Source organism: Dermochelys coriacea, chromosome 8 (assembly GCF_009764565.3).
Source record: "Dermochelys coriacea isolate rDerCor1 chromosome 8, rDerCor1.pri.v4, whole genome shotgun sequence".
Classification (NCBI taxonomy): Eukaryota; Metazoa; Chordata; order Testudines; family Dermochelyidae; genus Dermochelys; species Dermochelys coriacea.
Genome location: NC_050075.1, coordinates 93,307,432 through 93,320,522, shown reverse-complemented (window position 1 = coordinate 93,320,522; position 13,091 = coordinate 93,307,432). Strand labels below are relative to the sequence as shown.

At 40.9% G+C, this 13,091-nt stretch overlaps 1 protein-coding gene across 7 annotated transcripts in view; it reads left to right on the top strand.

Annotated features, from left to right (window-relative positions):
* The window catches only part of FGGY (FGGY carbohydrate kinase domain containing), a 414,960-nt gene that overhangs the window by 355,341 nt on the left and 46,528 nt on the right, over positions 1–13,091 (top strand). For all 7 annotated transcript variants that reach the window (XR_006273791.1, XM_043490943.1, XM_043490942.1 and 4 more), the window contains 3 exons: positions 2,677–2,738; positions 6,650–6,797; positions 12,929–13,003. Coding sequence is in view for 6 of the 7 variants with exons in the window: in XM_043490943.1 (XP_043346878.1) it covers positions 2,677–2,738; positions 6,650–6,797; positions 12,929–13,003 (285 nt within the window). In the remaining variant the exon portion in view is untranslated. The remainder of the gene's footprint in view (positions 1–2,676; positions 2,739–6,649; positions 6,798–12,928; positions 13,004–13,091) is intronic.

Genomic DNA, 13,091 nt, shown 5'->3' with positions numbered 1-13,091 from the left:
TCCTGTGTTGTATCAGGAATTGGGGAAATGGGGGGAACCCAGACCCACCCTCTACACTGGGTTCCAGCCCAGTGCCCTGTGGATAGCAGCTGTCTACATCTCCTGTAACAGCTGCATGACAGCTAGAGCTACACCTTCCTGGGCTACTCCCCCATGACCTCCCCCCAGCACCTTCTTTATCGTCACCACAGGATCTTCCTCCTGAAGCTTGATCAAACTTGTACTCTTCAGCCCTCCAGCAGCATGCCTTCTCACTCCCTGCTCCTTGCATATACCCCCACTAATTGATGGGCGGTCCTTTTTTAAACCAGATGTCCTGATTAGTCTGCCAGCCATAATTGATTCTAGTATGTTCTTAATTTGCTCCAGGTGTCTTAATTAGCCTGCCTGTCTTAATTGGTTCTAACAGGTTCCTGATTGCTCTAGCACAGCCCCTGCACTGGTCACTCAGGGAACAGAAAACTATTCATCCAGTGGCCAATATATTTGCCTTCTGCCAGACTCCTGTACGTCCGTTCACGCCTCCAGGCAGAGTTCCTCTGGGCGGCGTCCACTGACTCCCTTGACGCCTTCGGGGAGCAGTGGGCGCTGTCCGGGGTTCTCTGCTCAGTGTCCCCATCTGGTTCCCTTCATTTGAACCTTTGACCGCACTCCTGTCCCTGTTGTTCATTAGTTGTCCCCCGTAATTATTTGGCTTTCCAGGTCCTGTGGACCCCCCTCTTAGGCAGTGGGTGGCTTCCCCTGCCCACTTCCTGGATCCCAATACGACCAGACTCCTGTACCCCACTGGTCTGGGTCTGTCACAATAGGTATCAGTTTAATTTGTTAAAAGATAAAAGGCTTGATCTTGCAAAGTTCCAAGTTTTCTCAGCTCCTAGTAGGCACTTGCTACTTCAGAGGATTGGGTCCTTGGAGGACTTTGGAAACAGATATTTTAGGTAGGGCCTATAGCAAACATTAGCAGTAACCTTTGGTATATTGGGGAACATGTATCTTTATCAAGATATTTATCAAATATTTCATGTAGTCTTTTTCAGATTATATCTCCATGTGTTTTGTGTATATATAGGGAGAGGAAGTGTATAGGTAAAATAAACACAATGGTGGATGCTTGGTTGTGTCCATTATAATTATGCAAAGCAGTAGCCATCATAACATCTTGCTTTCATACACTTCTCACTTTCTGAGTTAAAAATCATATTTGGGGATTATGTTTTTATTAGTTGATCTCTGGTTGAAGAAGAATTTTTTTTTTGCAAAGTTTGAACAGAGTCGCTTGAAACAATTGAGAGTTAAGCCAAAGTGAAATAAAGATCCCATTCCCTTTAAAAAGTTCTAATAACACTTTTCTATATGAGGCTACCATAGAACTTGCCAAAGTTTGAAATTTGTAAATAGGCCTAGAGACTCTGCTTGTCCTGGTGAAAAAATGTGTTTTTAAAAAGAAATTTCTAAGCCTTTGAATTACGTTTTCAGAATAAATAGGGAAAAAACAGGGGGAAATATTGTATTATGTTCGGTTGCATTAACCGAGAAATAAGATGCAATCACATAATTTTCCATATCCACAAGGGAGCACAGGTATGTTTACACAACCAGCCTTAACTTCGGCATTTCTTGATTTCTGAGCTTTTAACTATGCAAACCTTATTATTGCATTAATAGAGATTTTTTGTAAGTAAAATGTGTTCATATATCTAAACACGCACAAGGCACATGATCACATTTTATTTATTTAGATCACATCAAATATTTTCTGGGCAGACTTGCACAGTTCATAATGACCAGTGTCAGCCCTGAGTTGACTTGTTCTAATGTTAAGATTTCAGTCAGCCAATCTCAGTCCAGCCCACAGCTTTGTTTCTAACACCATTTACATTTTTATAAATGGCTTTCTTTCATCTCCTACACAAACTCCAGAGGGAATCAAGATGTATTAAGTTCTTTTCCTGTATACAGATGTGTGTGCATAGTTAAAATAAATGTTATTATACTGTTAACACCCAGGCACCCTAACTAATGAATACTAATCAAAATTAAACACCTGTCCTGACTTGCTGCCAGCAAGTCTTGCCAAATCACTCACCTATATATTCATTACTCTGGGTAGCCATAGTTTTGCCTCATTACCTTTACGGATGCCTTTGACAGGCACTATGGACTGGCCACAAAAGCTGCTAAATTACCATCTTGAAATTCCACACAGTCCTAAACAAGGCATTGGTTTGTGTATAACACTAGACACCTTTCCCTAGAGGGTCCAATTCACATGTCAACTCTGTGTAGGGTAAGTCTTTCTTAACCTTGAGTTAATTGATTTTCATGGTGAAGAACAAATGTTCGTGTCCTTGAATAAATACTTGTGGAGTCTCCACACTCACCATTACAAATGTGTTGGCTACTTCAAGCTAACGGGCAATCAGTTATATGAGAAGATATAAGCTTATCATTCTGCTCATTTTTGGTATATCATTTTTGAGCCAAATCCTGATCCCACTGAAATCAATGAGAGTTTTGCCATTGGTTTCAGTAGGACCAGGTTTTAGTACTTCATGAGTAAGCTGGAAGCTCTTTTGTCATTGTAGAATGACAAAGTTTCAATACATTTTACCAGGAATTAATTTTAAAATTTAATTTTATTTTAATCTGGTTGTTTTTCTTTTTAATCTTTTTCAGATAGATCATGTAGTCCGAGGCCACGTTGCCTTTCCAGAGTTACAAGCAAAAGCCGCAGCCAGGTTACCACTCTTATTTCTTTATCAAAACATCGACCTTGCAAAGATCATTTTGACACTACACTGTACCTTCATCCCTGTACTGCAACCTTCCCATTTCAGGATGTGGGGATCAGCCAAGCTGGCTGTGAACTCAGTCCCCTGAGTCTGAACTGATTGGAAATATTTGCAAAGGCTTCTGTAATGATAGTTCAGGGTTCAAAGCTTTAAAAACCTAAAATATTCACCCTTAGGTTTAAATACTTACCCAAATGGTATGGCTGGCCTGCTTTGGACATCAAAGTCTTCTTTGTATCCATCCCAATATGTCTCTTGGTAGCACAGCATATTGTCCATGCTGCAGACCTGGGTGCCTAGGGCTTGTCATGTCTCAAACTTCAGAGGTGGTGAGGTTTAGCTTACATTGCACTATTAGGAGAAATCTGCTTTATGAAAGAATAGCTAGTATATGAAAAAAAGACTGAGATAGTGGTGTAGAGAGGAATGCAAACCCAGAATAAAGGGATAGTTAAAACTAAGAAATGGATCACCCCAGTAACAGCCATGTTTTGCATGAGTGCAGCGTGTCTGCAGGAGGCATCTGAGATTCTAGAGTTTCTTGAATGAGAAAACAGAGTTTACACAGTGCAAAATCCTTGAGTACTGAATGTAAGGTGATATAACTGTCCTGTGTGATACCGTGTAGTATCTTTAATTCTTATTTGAGGCTCATGCAGTTAGTAAAACTGTGCAGGAGAGTGTTGATAAAAAGGGCCATAATATTTTATATGGTTAATATACCAATGGTATTTCTATAATGCTTTCCAGACACTGCCATTCTAATGATATGTTTTCATAGCTATAAATTTAGTAAACAAGCCACTTATAAATTCACTTTCCTCCCCATTTCCCCGAAAAAGGGTAGCATTACGGGACTAACTTAAACTGACAGAAGCCAGGAACTTTGCAGTTCAGTTTGAAATTCCACCCTTCAGACATCACCTTGTACCTAGCTGTTACAGCACACGTGGCCTAAAACTTCACCCACTGTTCTGAGGCATCGTCAAAGAGAACTATATCAGCTGAACCAGCCAAATGGAAGGGAGTTATTTAGTGCAGAGTTTTGGTCTGAATTTCCTGTCTTTTCTCAAATTAAGTCAGATTCTTAATATTAACATAGGGTTTTGTTTTGATTTTGGGGGTTGTTAATGAGGAGGGAATGGGGAGTTATTTACCTACAGATCTCCTTTAAGTATTTTAGGGGGTCTATTCTGATATACTGGGCCTGATTCTTTACCTTGTGTTGTCATTACGCTGGTCCAGAGCATGTAAAGTTGTTATAAAATGCCAACACATCAGAATTCTCCACTTACATGTCTAGTGGCATTTTAAACCCACTTCACGTAAATGACTATACAGGGTGCAAGGCCATGAATAATCAGGTCTGTTTTGTATGATAATATCATATAGACATTATTGAGATAGTAAAACTCCACCTATGCTGGCTAGAGTGTGGACTCAAGATGACTTTGTGGTCTAAGCATCAGAGCTGAAATACCTCATATTCCTAGAATCACAGGGTCACCCCTTCATTTTTCCATGGAGGACATACTAAATTCCATGTAGTTTACATTGTTTGGGTCCCTCTGTGATGAGACCTTGAAAAACAAGACCCTCTCGGCTTGACATCAAAGATCCTGTGGCAGATTTTGTAAAAGCAGTGTTTTGCCCTGGTGTCTTTGGACAGAATTTCCCTGTCTTCCATTAGTGAGCAGTGCGCTGTTTTGACTCCTCTTCCCCCACCATAGAGATGGCTGCTTTTCAGTAGTGATGTACATCTGTAAAGTGCTTTGGGATCTTTCAGGCAATGTATAATAATAATAATTGGCAGTTCTTTCCATCTGTGAATCTTAGGGCCAGATTTTTAGAGGTATTTAGGGGCCTAAAAATGCAGATAGACACTTTTGAAAATCCCACTAGGCGCCTAATTCCCATTGATTTCTGAAATCTGGCCCACATTACAAATATAAACTATTATTATTTGTGTAACTCTTGTATAATTTTAAAACGGTCAAAGAACAGCTGGCTAGATGACAGCCATAACCTTTGGCTTTGTAAAGCCCTAGGTCCCAGGACATGATGCCCGATCCAACTGCTGCTTAAGTTAATGGATGTCTTTCCCTTGTCTTAAATAGAAATTGGATTGGTTCAGAAAATTAGTAGCCCAACACTGTCCAATGGGCTTGGTTGACAAGTAGCACTGGGAGGCATTTGAGGGAGCTCTGCCATTCATTCTAACCAGACATAGAGTTGTAGGGCCTAGATATATAAGAAAAGGAGGATGTAGACATGTAGTGCTAGGCATATCTGCTTGCCTGAGAAGGCATGGTTAAATGTCAACCTCTGCTACACAGGGTTTGTGCTCTGGACTAGCTTCTCCCCCTGGGAATCCAAGTAACAAGAGGGCCAGATGGAAGCTGGGAAGTAGGATAGGCCTCATGTTTAATGAAGTTGCCCTCTTCCTTTTTCCTTCTCACCCCATAAAAGCCGGGCTTCTACTGGAAATGCAGTGACTGGTTATTAGCAGGTACTGTTTATAATATGATCTTTAGGGAGGCAGAAAATAAGGCCACTAAATAAAAAAAAGGATCATTGTAACTTTCAAAATTATCATAATTCAGTTCCAGGAAAGCATAGAAAGCACATTTAAAAGAATGTGAATAATGATGTGAATTAGTTATTTTAATGTCTTCCAAGTGTACTTCATTTTGAATGATATTCTCTGATAGCACACACGGAAAGGTATAATTGAAAAAACATGCTGCTGAATAGTTGAATGTAAAGTATAAATATACAGCTGCTAGGAGGTCAGAAGTCAATGTGGTAAAGCATATGCCAAATTCCCTTAGGGATCTCATTAGTGCTCGATTGAATATACATGTAGAGGCTAAATGAATATCACTGTTTTGGACCTACAGTAAATGAGACAATGGCTAATCAATTGTAATTAGGGCTAGATGGTATTATTGACTAAGATGGCTGAAATTAAATGCCCTACTCTGATTTCTTAGGAGTTGAGACCAAAAAATAAAATTATAAATCTGTTTATGATGATACAAGAGTTTTTTAAAGAAGGATTCTCACCATAATTGCAACATATTTTAACTGGAATGTCACGAAGGCCATTGCAAGCCAGAACACTGAAGAGTTCATCATTAATCCCACAACCATGGCTGGCCCAGGAAAAAGGCACTTGGATAATGTGGAGATGGGTGCATTATAAGAACTTAGAGAAAACTAAATTTAGGGACCTTTGTCAGCTCCTCCCCTACATCTCGCTGTCCCCATTCTCCCCTTACTGCTTTGTTTTAATTATACTGTTTATTTGAATATTGGTATCAAAAATTGAAAACTTTAATACGAAGAACTCTTGATTAACAACAGAAATTACTAACATTTGTAAAGGGATTTTATTTTTATTCCTCTTTGGGAGTCTTTTTTATTTCTTCACTCCCTCTCTGCTTTTATTTCTCTTGGTCTTCATTGCGCCATTGCTTTCCCGCCTCTCTGTGTTGCGGACAAGCCGCCATAATGCCAGTCAGCTGCAGTTTCAGGACGGACCAGCAGGAGGCATTGCACAAGGAGTGCAGCTGTTACTGCTTCTGAAGATCATTCAGCTTTCACTGTCTGCCCACCTCCCTGCCCAGTTTAGGAACTCAGACCTTCTACTGGCTGATAATGGACTTTAATTACCCCCACCCCCACTCTCCATTGCCATATGCCTGGCAAGGAAATAATTCTCTTTCTTTTACTTTAAGTTTGGCTTTTGGACCCCTTTTGATGGTTTTCTTGTATTTGACATTAGAAGTGCAAATGTTTTATGTTCACCAAATAACCTCCCTCCCCTGTTCTTTCCCAACTTGTTTTTCTTCTAGTGCTCAAAATATATATACATACTTGAACAGTCACCTGGATCTGATTAAGAAATCTTTGCCTGTGGGTTTCCTCACTGTTGATTTACACGTTTGGCCAGATTTCCATGGTAACCGATCTCCCTTAGCAGATCTGACACTGAAGGGCATGGTAAGAAACAGCCTGTCTTTGCAAAAAGGTCAATATAGAACAAAGGGGTAAAATTAATAAAAAAATTGGAAGGAGCATTTTTATTTTAAACATACTCCTCCCTAGTCTTTCAGACGATCCCACAGGATTTGGGTTTCTTGCTGATATTTGTTGTTGTTGTTGAAATTAGTAAGTGTTTTTGCAGCACACCATCAATCAGGGTGCTTCTAATATCACTAGTGCCTCATTTATTTGCTGAAAATACTAAGAGCTATGTCTTCCATCCGGTATCTTTACTGGTAGTCATATTTTGGAGAACTGAATAGCGCCACTCATTGTTTTTGTGCACTCACCAGTCTGCTTAGTCTTGCATTCCCCTTGTGGAATTGGTGAGTCTCAATCCAAAACTGGTAGGGTGTATTCAGAGACTAAGAATGATATAAAATATTTCAAGGAACGATTTTCCAATTTTCAATCATTTTGCTGAATAGCGCGTTACACTATTTCAGTTGTTTATTGGCCACTTTCAACAGAAGCTGGAAAGCTCCTGTGTAATTATTAGCCATGCGCATGCAAGCGCTGATTTAAAAATAAATACATAAACAAGATAGGTTTCAGAGTAGCAGCCGTATTAGTCTGTATTCGCAAAAAGAAAAGGAGTACTTGTGGCACCTTAGAGACTAACAAATTTATTCGAGCATAAGCTTTCGTGAGCTACAGCTCACTTCATCGGATGTATTTGGTGGAAAATACAGTGGGGAGATTTATATACACACACAGAGAACATAAAACAATGGGTTTTATCATACACATTGTAAGGAGAGTGATCACTTAAGATGAGCCATCACCAGCAGGAGGGGGGGAAGGAGGAAAACCTTTCATGGTAACAAGCAAGGTAGGCCATTTCAACCAGTTAACAAGAACATCTGAGGAACAGTGGGGGGTGGGGTGGGGGCGGGAGAAATAACATGGGGAAATAGTTTTACTTTGTGTAATGACTCATCCACTCCCAGTCTCTATTCAAGCCTAAGTTAATTGTATCCAGTTTGCAAATTAATTCAGCAGTCTCTCGCTGGAGTCTGTTTTTGAAGTTTTTTTGTTGAAGGATAGCCACTCTCAGGTCTGTAATCGAGTGACCGGAGAGATTGAAGTGTTCTCCGACTGGTTTTTGAATGTTATAATTCTTAACGTCTGATTTGTGTCCATTTATTCTTTTACGTAGAGACTGTCCAGTTTGACCAATGTACATGGCAGAGGGGCATTGCTGGCACATGATGGCATATATCACATTGGCAGATGCGCAGGTGAACGAGCCTCTGATAGTGTGGCTGATGTGATTAGGTCCTATGATGGTGTCCCCTGAATAGATATGTGGACAGAGTTGGCAACGGGCTTTGTTGCAAGGATAGGTTCCTGGGTTAGTGGTTCTGTTGTGTGGTGTGTGGTTGCTGGTGAGTATTTGCTTCAGGTTGGGGGTTGTCTGTAAGCAAGGACTGGCCTGTCTCCCAAGATGTGTGAGAGTGATGGGTCGTCCTTCAGGATAGGTTGTAGATCCTTGATGATGCGTTGGAGAGGTTTTAGTTGGGGGCTGAAGGTGATGGCTAGTCGCGTTCTGTTGTTTTTCTTTGTTGGGCCTGTCCTGTAGTAGGTGACTTCTGGGTACTCTTCTGCCTCTGTCAATCTGTTTCTTCACTTCAGCAGGTGGGTATTGTAGTTGTAAGAATGCATGATAGAGATCTTGTAGGTGTTTGGCTCTGTCTGAGGGGTTGGAGCAAATGCAGTTATATCATAGAGCTTGGCTGTAGACAATGGATCTTGTGGTGTGATCTGGATGAAAGCTAGAGGCATGTAGGTAGGAATAGCAGTCAGTAGATTTCCGATATAGGGTGGTGTTTATGTGACCATCGCATATTAGCACCGTAGTGTCCAGGAAGTGGATCTCTTGTGTGGACTGGTCCAGGCTGAGGTTGATGGTGGGACGGAAATTGTTGAAATCATGGTGGAATTCCTCAAGAGCTTCTTTTCCATGGGTCCAGATGATGACTATGTCATCAATGTAGCGCAAGTAGAGTAGGGGCATTAGGGGATGAGAGCTGAGGAAGCGTTGTACTATTTCTTTTTTGGACCCTATTATAGTCTAGGCCTTCACAACATCATTGGGGGGAAAGATAGCTCAGTGGTTTGAGCATTGGCCTGCTAAACCCAGGGTTATGCGTTCAATCCTTGAGGGGGCCATTTAGGAATCTAGGGCAAAAATTGGGTATTGGTCCTGCTTCAAGCAGGGGGTTGGACTAGATGACCTCCTGAGGTCCCTTCCAGCCCTAACCTGTGATTCTATGATTCTATGATTCTAAGTCAGCCAAAAAAACGTTTCAGAGTAGCAGCCGTGTTAGTCTGTATTCGCAAAAAGAAAAGGAGTACTTGTGGCACCTTAGAGACTAACAAATTTATTAGAGCATAAGCTTTCGTGAGCTACAGCTCACTTCATCGGATGCATTTGGTGGAAAAAACGTTGGCATACTGTGGGGCCATGCGGGTACCCATCACAGTGCTGCTGATTTGAAGGTATACATTGTCCCCAAATGTGAAATAGTTATGGGTGAGGACAAAGTCACAAAGTTCAGCCACCAGGTTAGCCGTGACATTATCGGGGATAGTGTTCCTGACGGCTTGTAGTCCATCTTTGTGTGGAATGTTGGTGCAGAGGGCTTCTACATCCATAGTGGCTAGGATGGTGTTTTTAGGAAGATCACCGATGGATTGTAGTTTTCTCAGGAAGTCAGTGGTGTCTCGAAGATAGCTGGGAGTGCTGGTAACATAGGGCCTGAGGAGGGAGTCTACATAGCCAGACAATCCTGCTGTCAGGGTGCCAATGCCTGAGATGATGGGGCGTCCAGGATTTCCAGGTTTATGGATCTTGGGTAGCAGATAGAATACCCCAGGTCGGGGTTCCAGGGGTGTGTCTGTGCGGGTTTGTTCTTGTGCTTTTTCAGGGAGTTTCTTGAGCAGATGGTGTAGTTTCTTTTGGTAACCCTCAGTGGGATCAGAGGGTAATGGCTTGTAGAAAGTGGTGTTGGAGAGCTGCCTAGTAGCCTCTTGTTCATATTCTGACCTATTCATGATGACGACAGCACCTCCTTTGTCAGCCTTTTTGATTATGATGTCAGAGTTGTTTCTGAGGCTGTGGATGGCATTGTGTTCTGCACGGCTGAGGTTATGGAGCAAGTGATGCTGCTTTTCCACAATTTCAGCCCGTGCACGTCGGCAGAAGCACTCTATGTAGAAGTCCAGTCTGCTGTTTCGACCTTCAGGAGGAGTCCACCCAGAATCCTTCTTTTTGTAGTGTTGGTAGGAAGGTCTCTGTGGGTTAATATGTTGGTCAGAGGTGTGTTGGAAATATTCCTTGAGTTGGAGACGTCGAAAATAGGATTCTAGATCACCACAGAACTGTATCATGTTTGTGGGGGTGGAGGGGCAAAAGGAGAGGTCCCGAGATAGGACAGATTCTTCTGCTGGGTTAAGAGTATAGTTGGATAGATTAACAATATTGCTGGGTGGGTTAAGGGAACCACTATTGTGGCCCCTTGTGGCATGTAGTAGTTTAGATAGTTTAGTGTCCTTTTTCTTTTGTAGAGAAGCAAAGTGTGTGTTGTAGATGGCTTGTCTAGTTTTTGTAAAGTCCAGCCACGAGGAAGTTTGTGTGGAAGGTTGGTTCTTTATGAGAGTATCCAGTTTTGAGAGCTCATTCTTAATCTTTGCCTGTTTGCTGTAGAGGATGTTGATCAGATGGTTCCACAGTTTCTTTGAGAATGTGTGGCATAAGCTGCCAGCATAGTCTGTGTGGTATGTAGATTGTAATGGATTTTTTACCTTCAGTCCTTTTGGTATGATGTCCATCTGTTTGCATTTGGAGAGGAAGATGATGTCTGTCTGTATCTGTACAAGTTTTTTCATGAAGTTGATAGATTTCCACTCTATACGGCTAAATTCAGTGCCTTGCATAATGACAGGTTTCAGAGTAGCAGCCGTGTTAGTCTGTATTCGCAAAAAGAAAAGGAGTACTTGTGGCACCTTAGAGACTAACAAATTTATTTGAGCATAAGCTTTTGTGAGCTACAGCTCACTTCATCGGATGCATTCAGTGGAAAATACAGTGGGGAGATTTATATACACACACAGAGAACATGAAACAATGGGTTTTATCATACACACTGTAAGGAGAGTGATCACTTAAGATGAGCCATCACCAGCGGGGGGGCGGGGGGGGAGGAAAACCTTTTATTGTGACAAGCAAGGCCTGAATCTTTATTCATTTTCCAAAACTGAGCTGAATCTGATCCTGATTTGAGGTTGTGAAATATTTCTTTGGAAGGGCTGAAATACTGTGAGAAGAGTAGTTTTTCTCACTATTTCAATCTAGAACCTGAAGCAGCAGAATTAGGAAGCTCATGAGAGAACCTCTCCTGATAAGATTTTCAGCACATGTGGACTCACAAGGCTCACATAAACATCCACACATTCGGATGCTTCTGCTAGCTGAACCTGATGGAGGCACGCTAGCTGGATCCATGTCAGGATGTTATTGTGAAAACCATGACTGAACAGGTGAATAAAAGTATAATTTATGTCACTTTAAGGTCTTATATCTCTTGAATCATAACGATGTATAGTTCTGATTTGTGTTCCGGGTAGTTTGTGTAATAACGCACCTGAAAGAAGGCAAATAACCCCAACAGATCATCTAAGTCATCAGCATCCCTGAAACTGAAACTTCAAACATTTGGGGAGGGAGTTCACCCATAGTTACTGCTACTAAAAATGGGAGGGTTCATACAGTATACTGGGGGGAGAGATTGGGGAGCATTCGGGTGACAAATGGATAGAGGTGTAAATTCTTGCACAGCAAGATGGAGCTAATAATTAGAAATAGGACACAGAAATTTGGATGTCTGTTCGAACTTGCCTGAAATTCAGGGATATGAAGATCTGGGGAAGTTGAGTAAGGCTCATCTCTAATAATTATGCACCCCTAAATGTCATATCAGTGAAAAGTCTTATAACCAGAGAAATGTGGTGATGGTTAAATATTTGAGTGCTCTTTTCCAGTGGTTTCAAAACTTTTTTTCTTTTTCAACTATTGAACTGAAAAAGATGGCATTTGTTGATCCTGATTAATGACACAGGAATTCCACCTTGAATCATCTGTTCTGAAAAGGCAGCAACATGCTGAAATATATTGTTATCATAAAATGATTTACCTATTTAGTTACTGTTCAAAAGCTGTGAAAAACTTTAAGACACTTTTTTATTGCAAGTGAAGTTATATACAAAATAAGTTCCCACCTCAGTACTGGTGCCAGGAACAGTGATATGCACTTCATTTCAATTGGCACTAATACTCACATTGTTTTTCAGAAGTCATACCTCTAAAGGGTATGAGCTGTAATTATATCAGTAAATTGAGTAAAACTATTAAGGCTAAATTCTGCTCTTAGGTGCACCTGATTACCTTTTGCTGTGGGAGTGACCCATGAATATTTTGATCCTTAGTAAAGCTGTACTGTTTTCCACAAGAAATGTGTTCTACAGGAGGGTCTTTATTCCCATGGTTTGAGTCTCTTATGCAAATACTAGCAATGATAGTGCATCTTTTCTGCCACATTTAGGGACAAAATTAGGATCTCGCCTGTTCTGATATAAGTCCAGAGTAACTACACTGACTTCAATAGAAGAAATTTGGATTTATGCAAGAGTAAATGAAATCATAATCTAAACCCTAATTATTAATTGTCTTTCAGTGCAAGGGCACGTGGGAATTTTTTTTTTACTGTGTTTCATTTCATAGTACTCGACTAAATACTCCCAAGGAATATGCAAGTCTCATAGGAAAACTGTATCGGTGAAAACATAACACGTAAATCCCATACAAATGATATTTTGTTCACTGTTTCTTTCCAAGGGCAAAATCATTTTTTGTGGTTCTTACCTAGACCGGGAGAAATATGTTTAACATAACAGTATGTGTGCAGCTCACAGGATTAGAATTTGCATTTAAACATGTAGCAACAAGAAAACATGCCTTGTGTTTCACAGAAAATGCTGAAATTCCACCTCTGCTAGATTTGAACATTTTTTTCTTGTGTTCCATGCAGGTTGTTGGATTGACATTGTATCAGGGCCTTGATGAACTCGCTCTTATCTACTTGGCCACAATTCAAGCCATTGCTGTAAGCCATTTTAAAGAGTCTGCTTTTTATAAAAGCATGAAGGACTTACTTAAAGGAATTGCACTCTGTGTCACATTGCAGATTGATC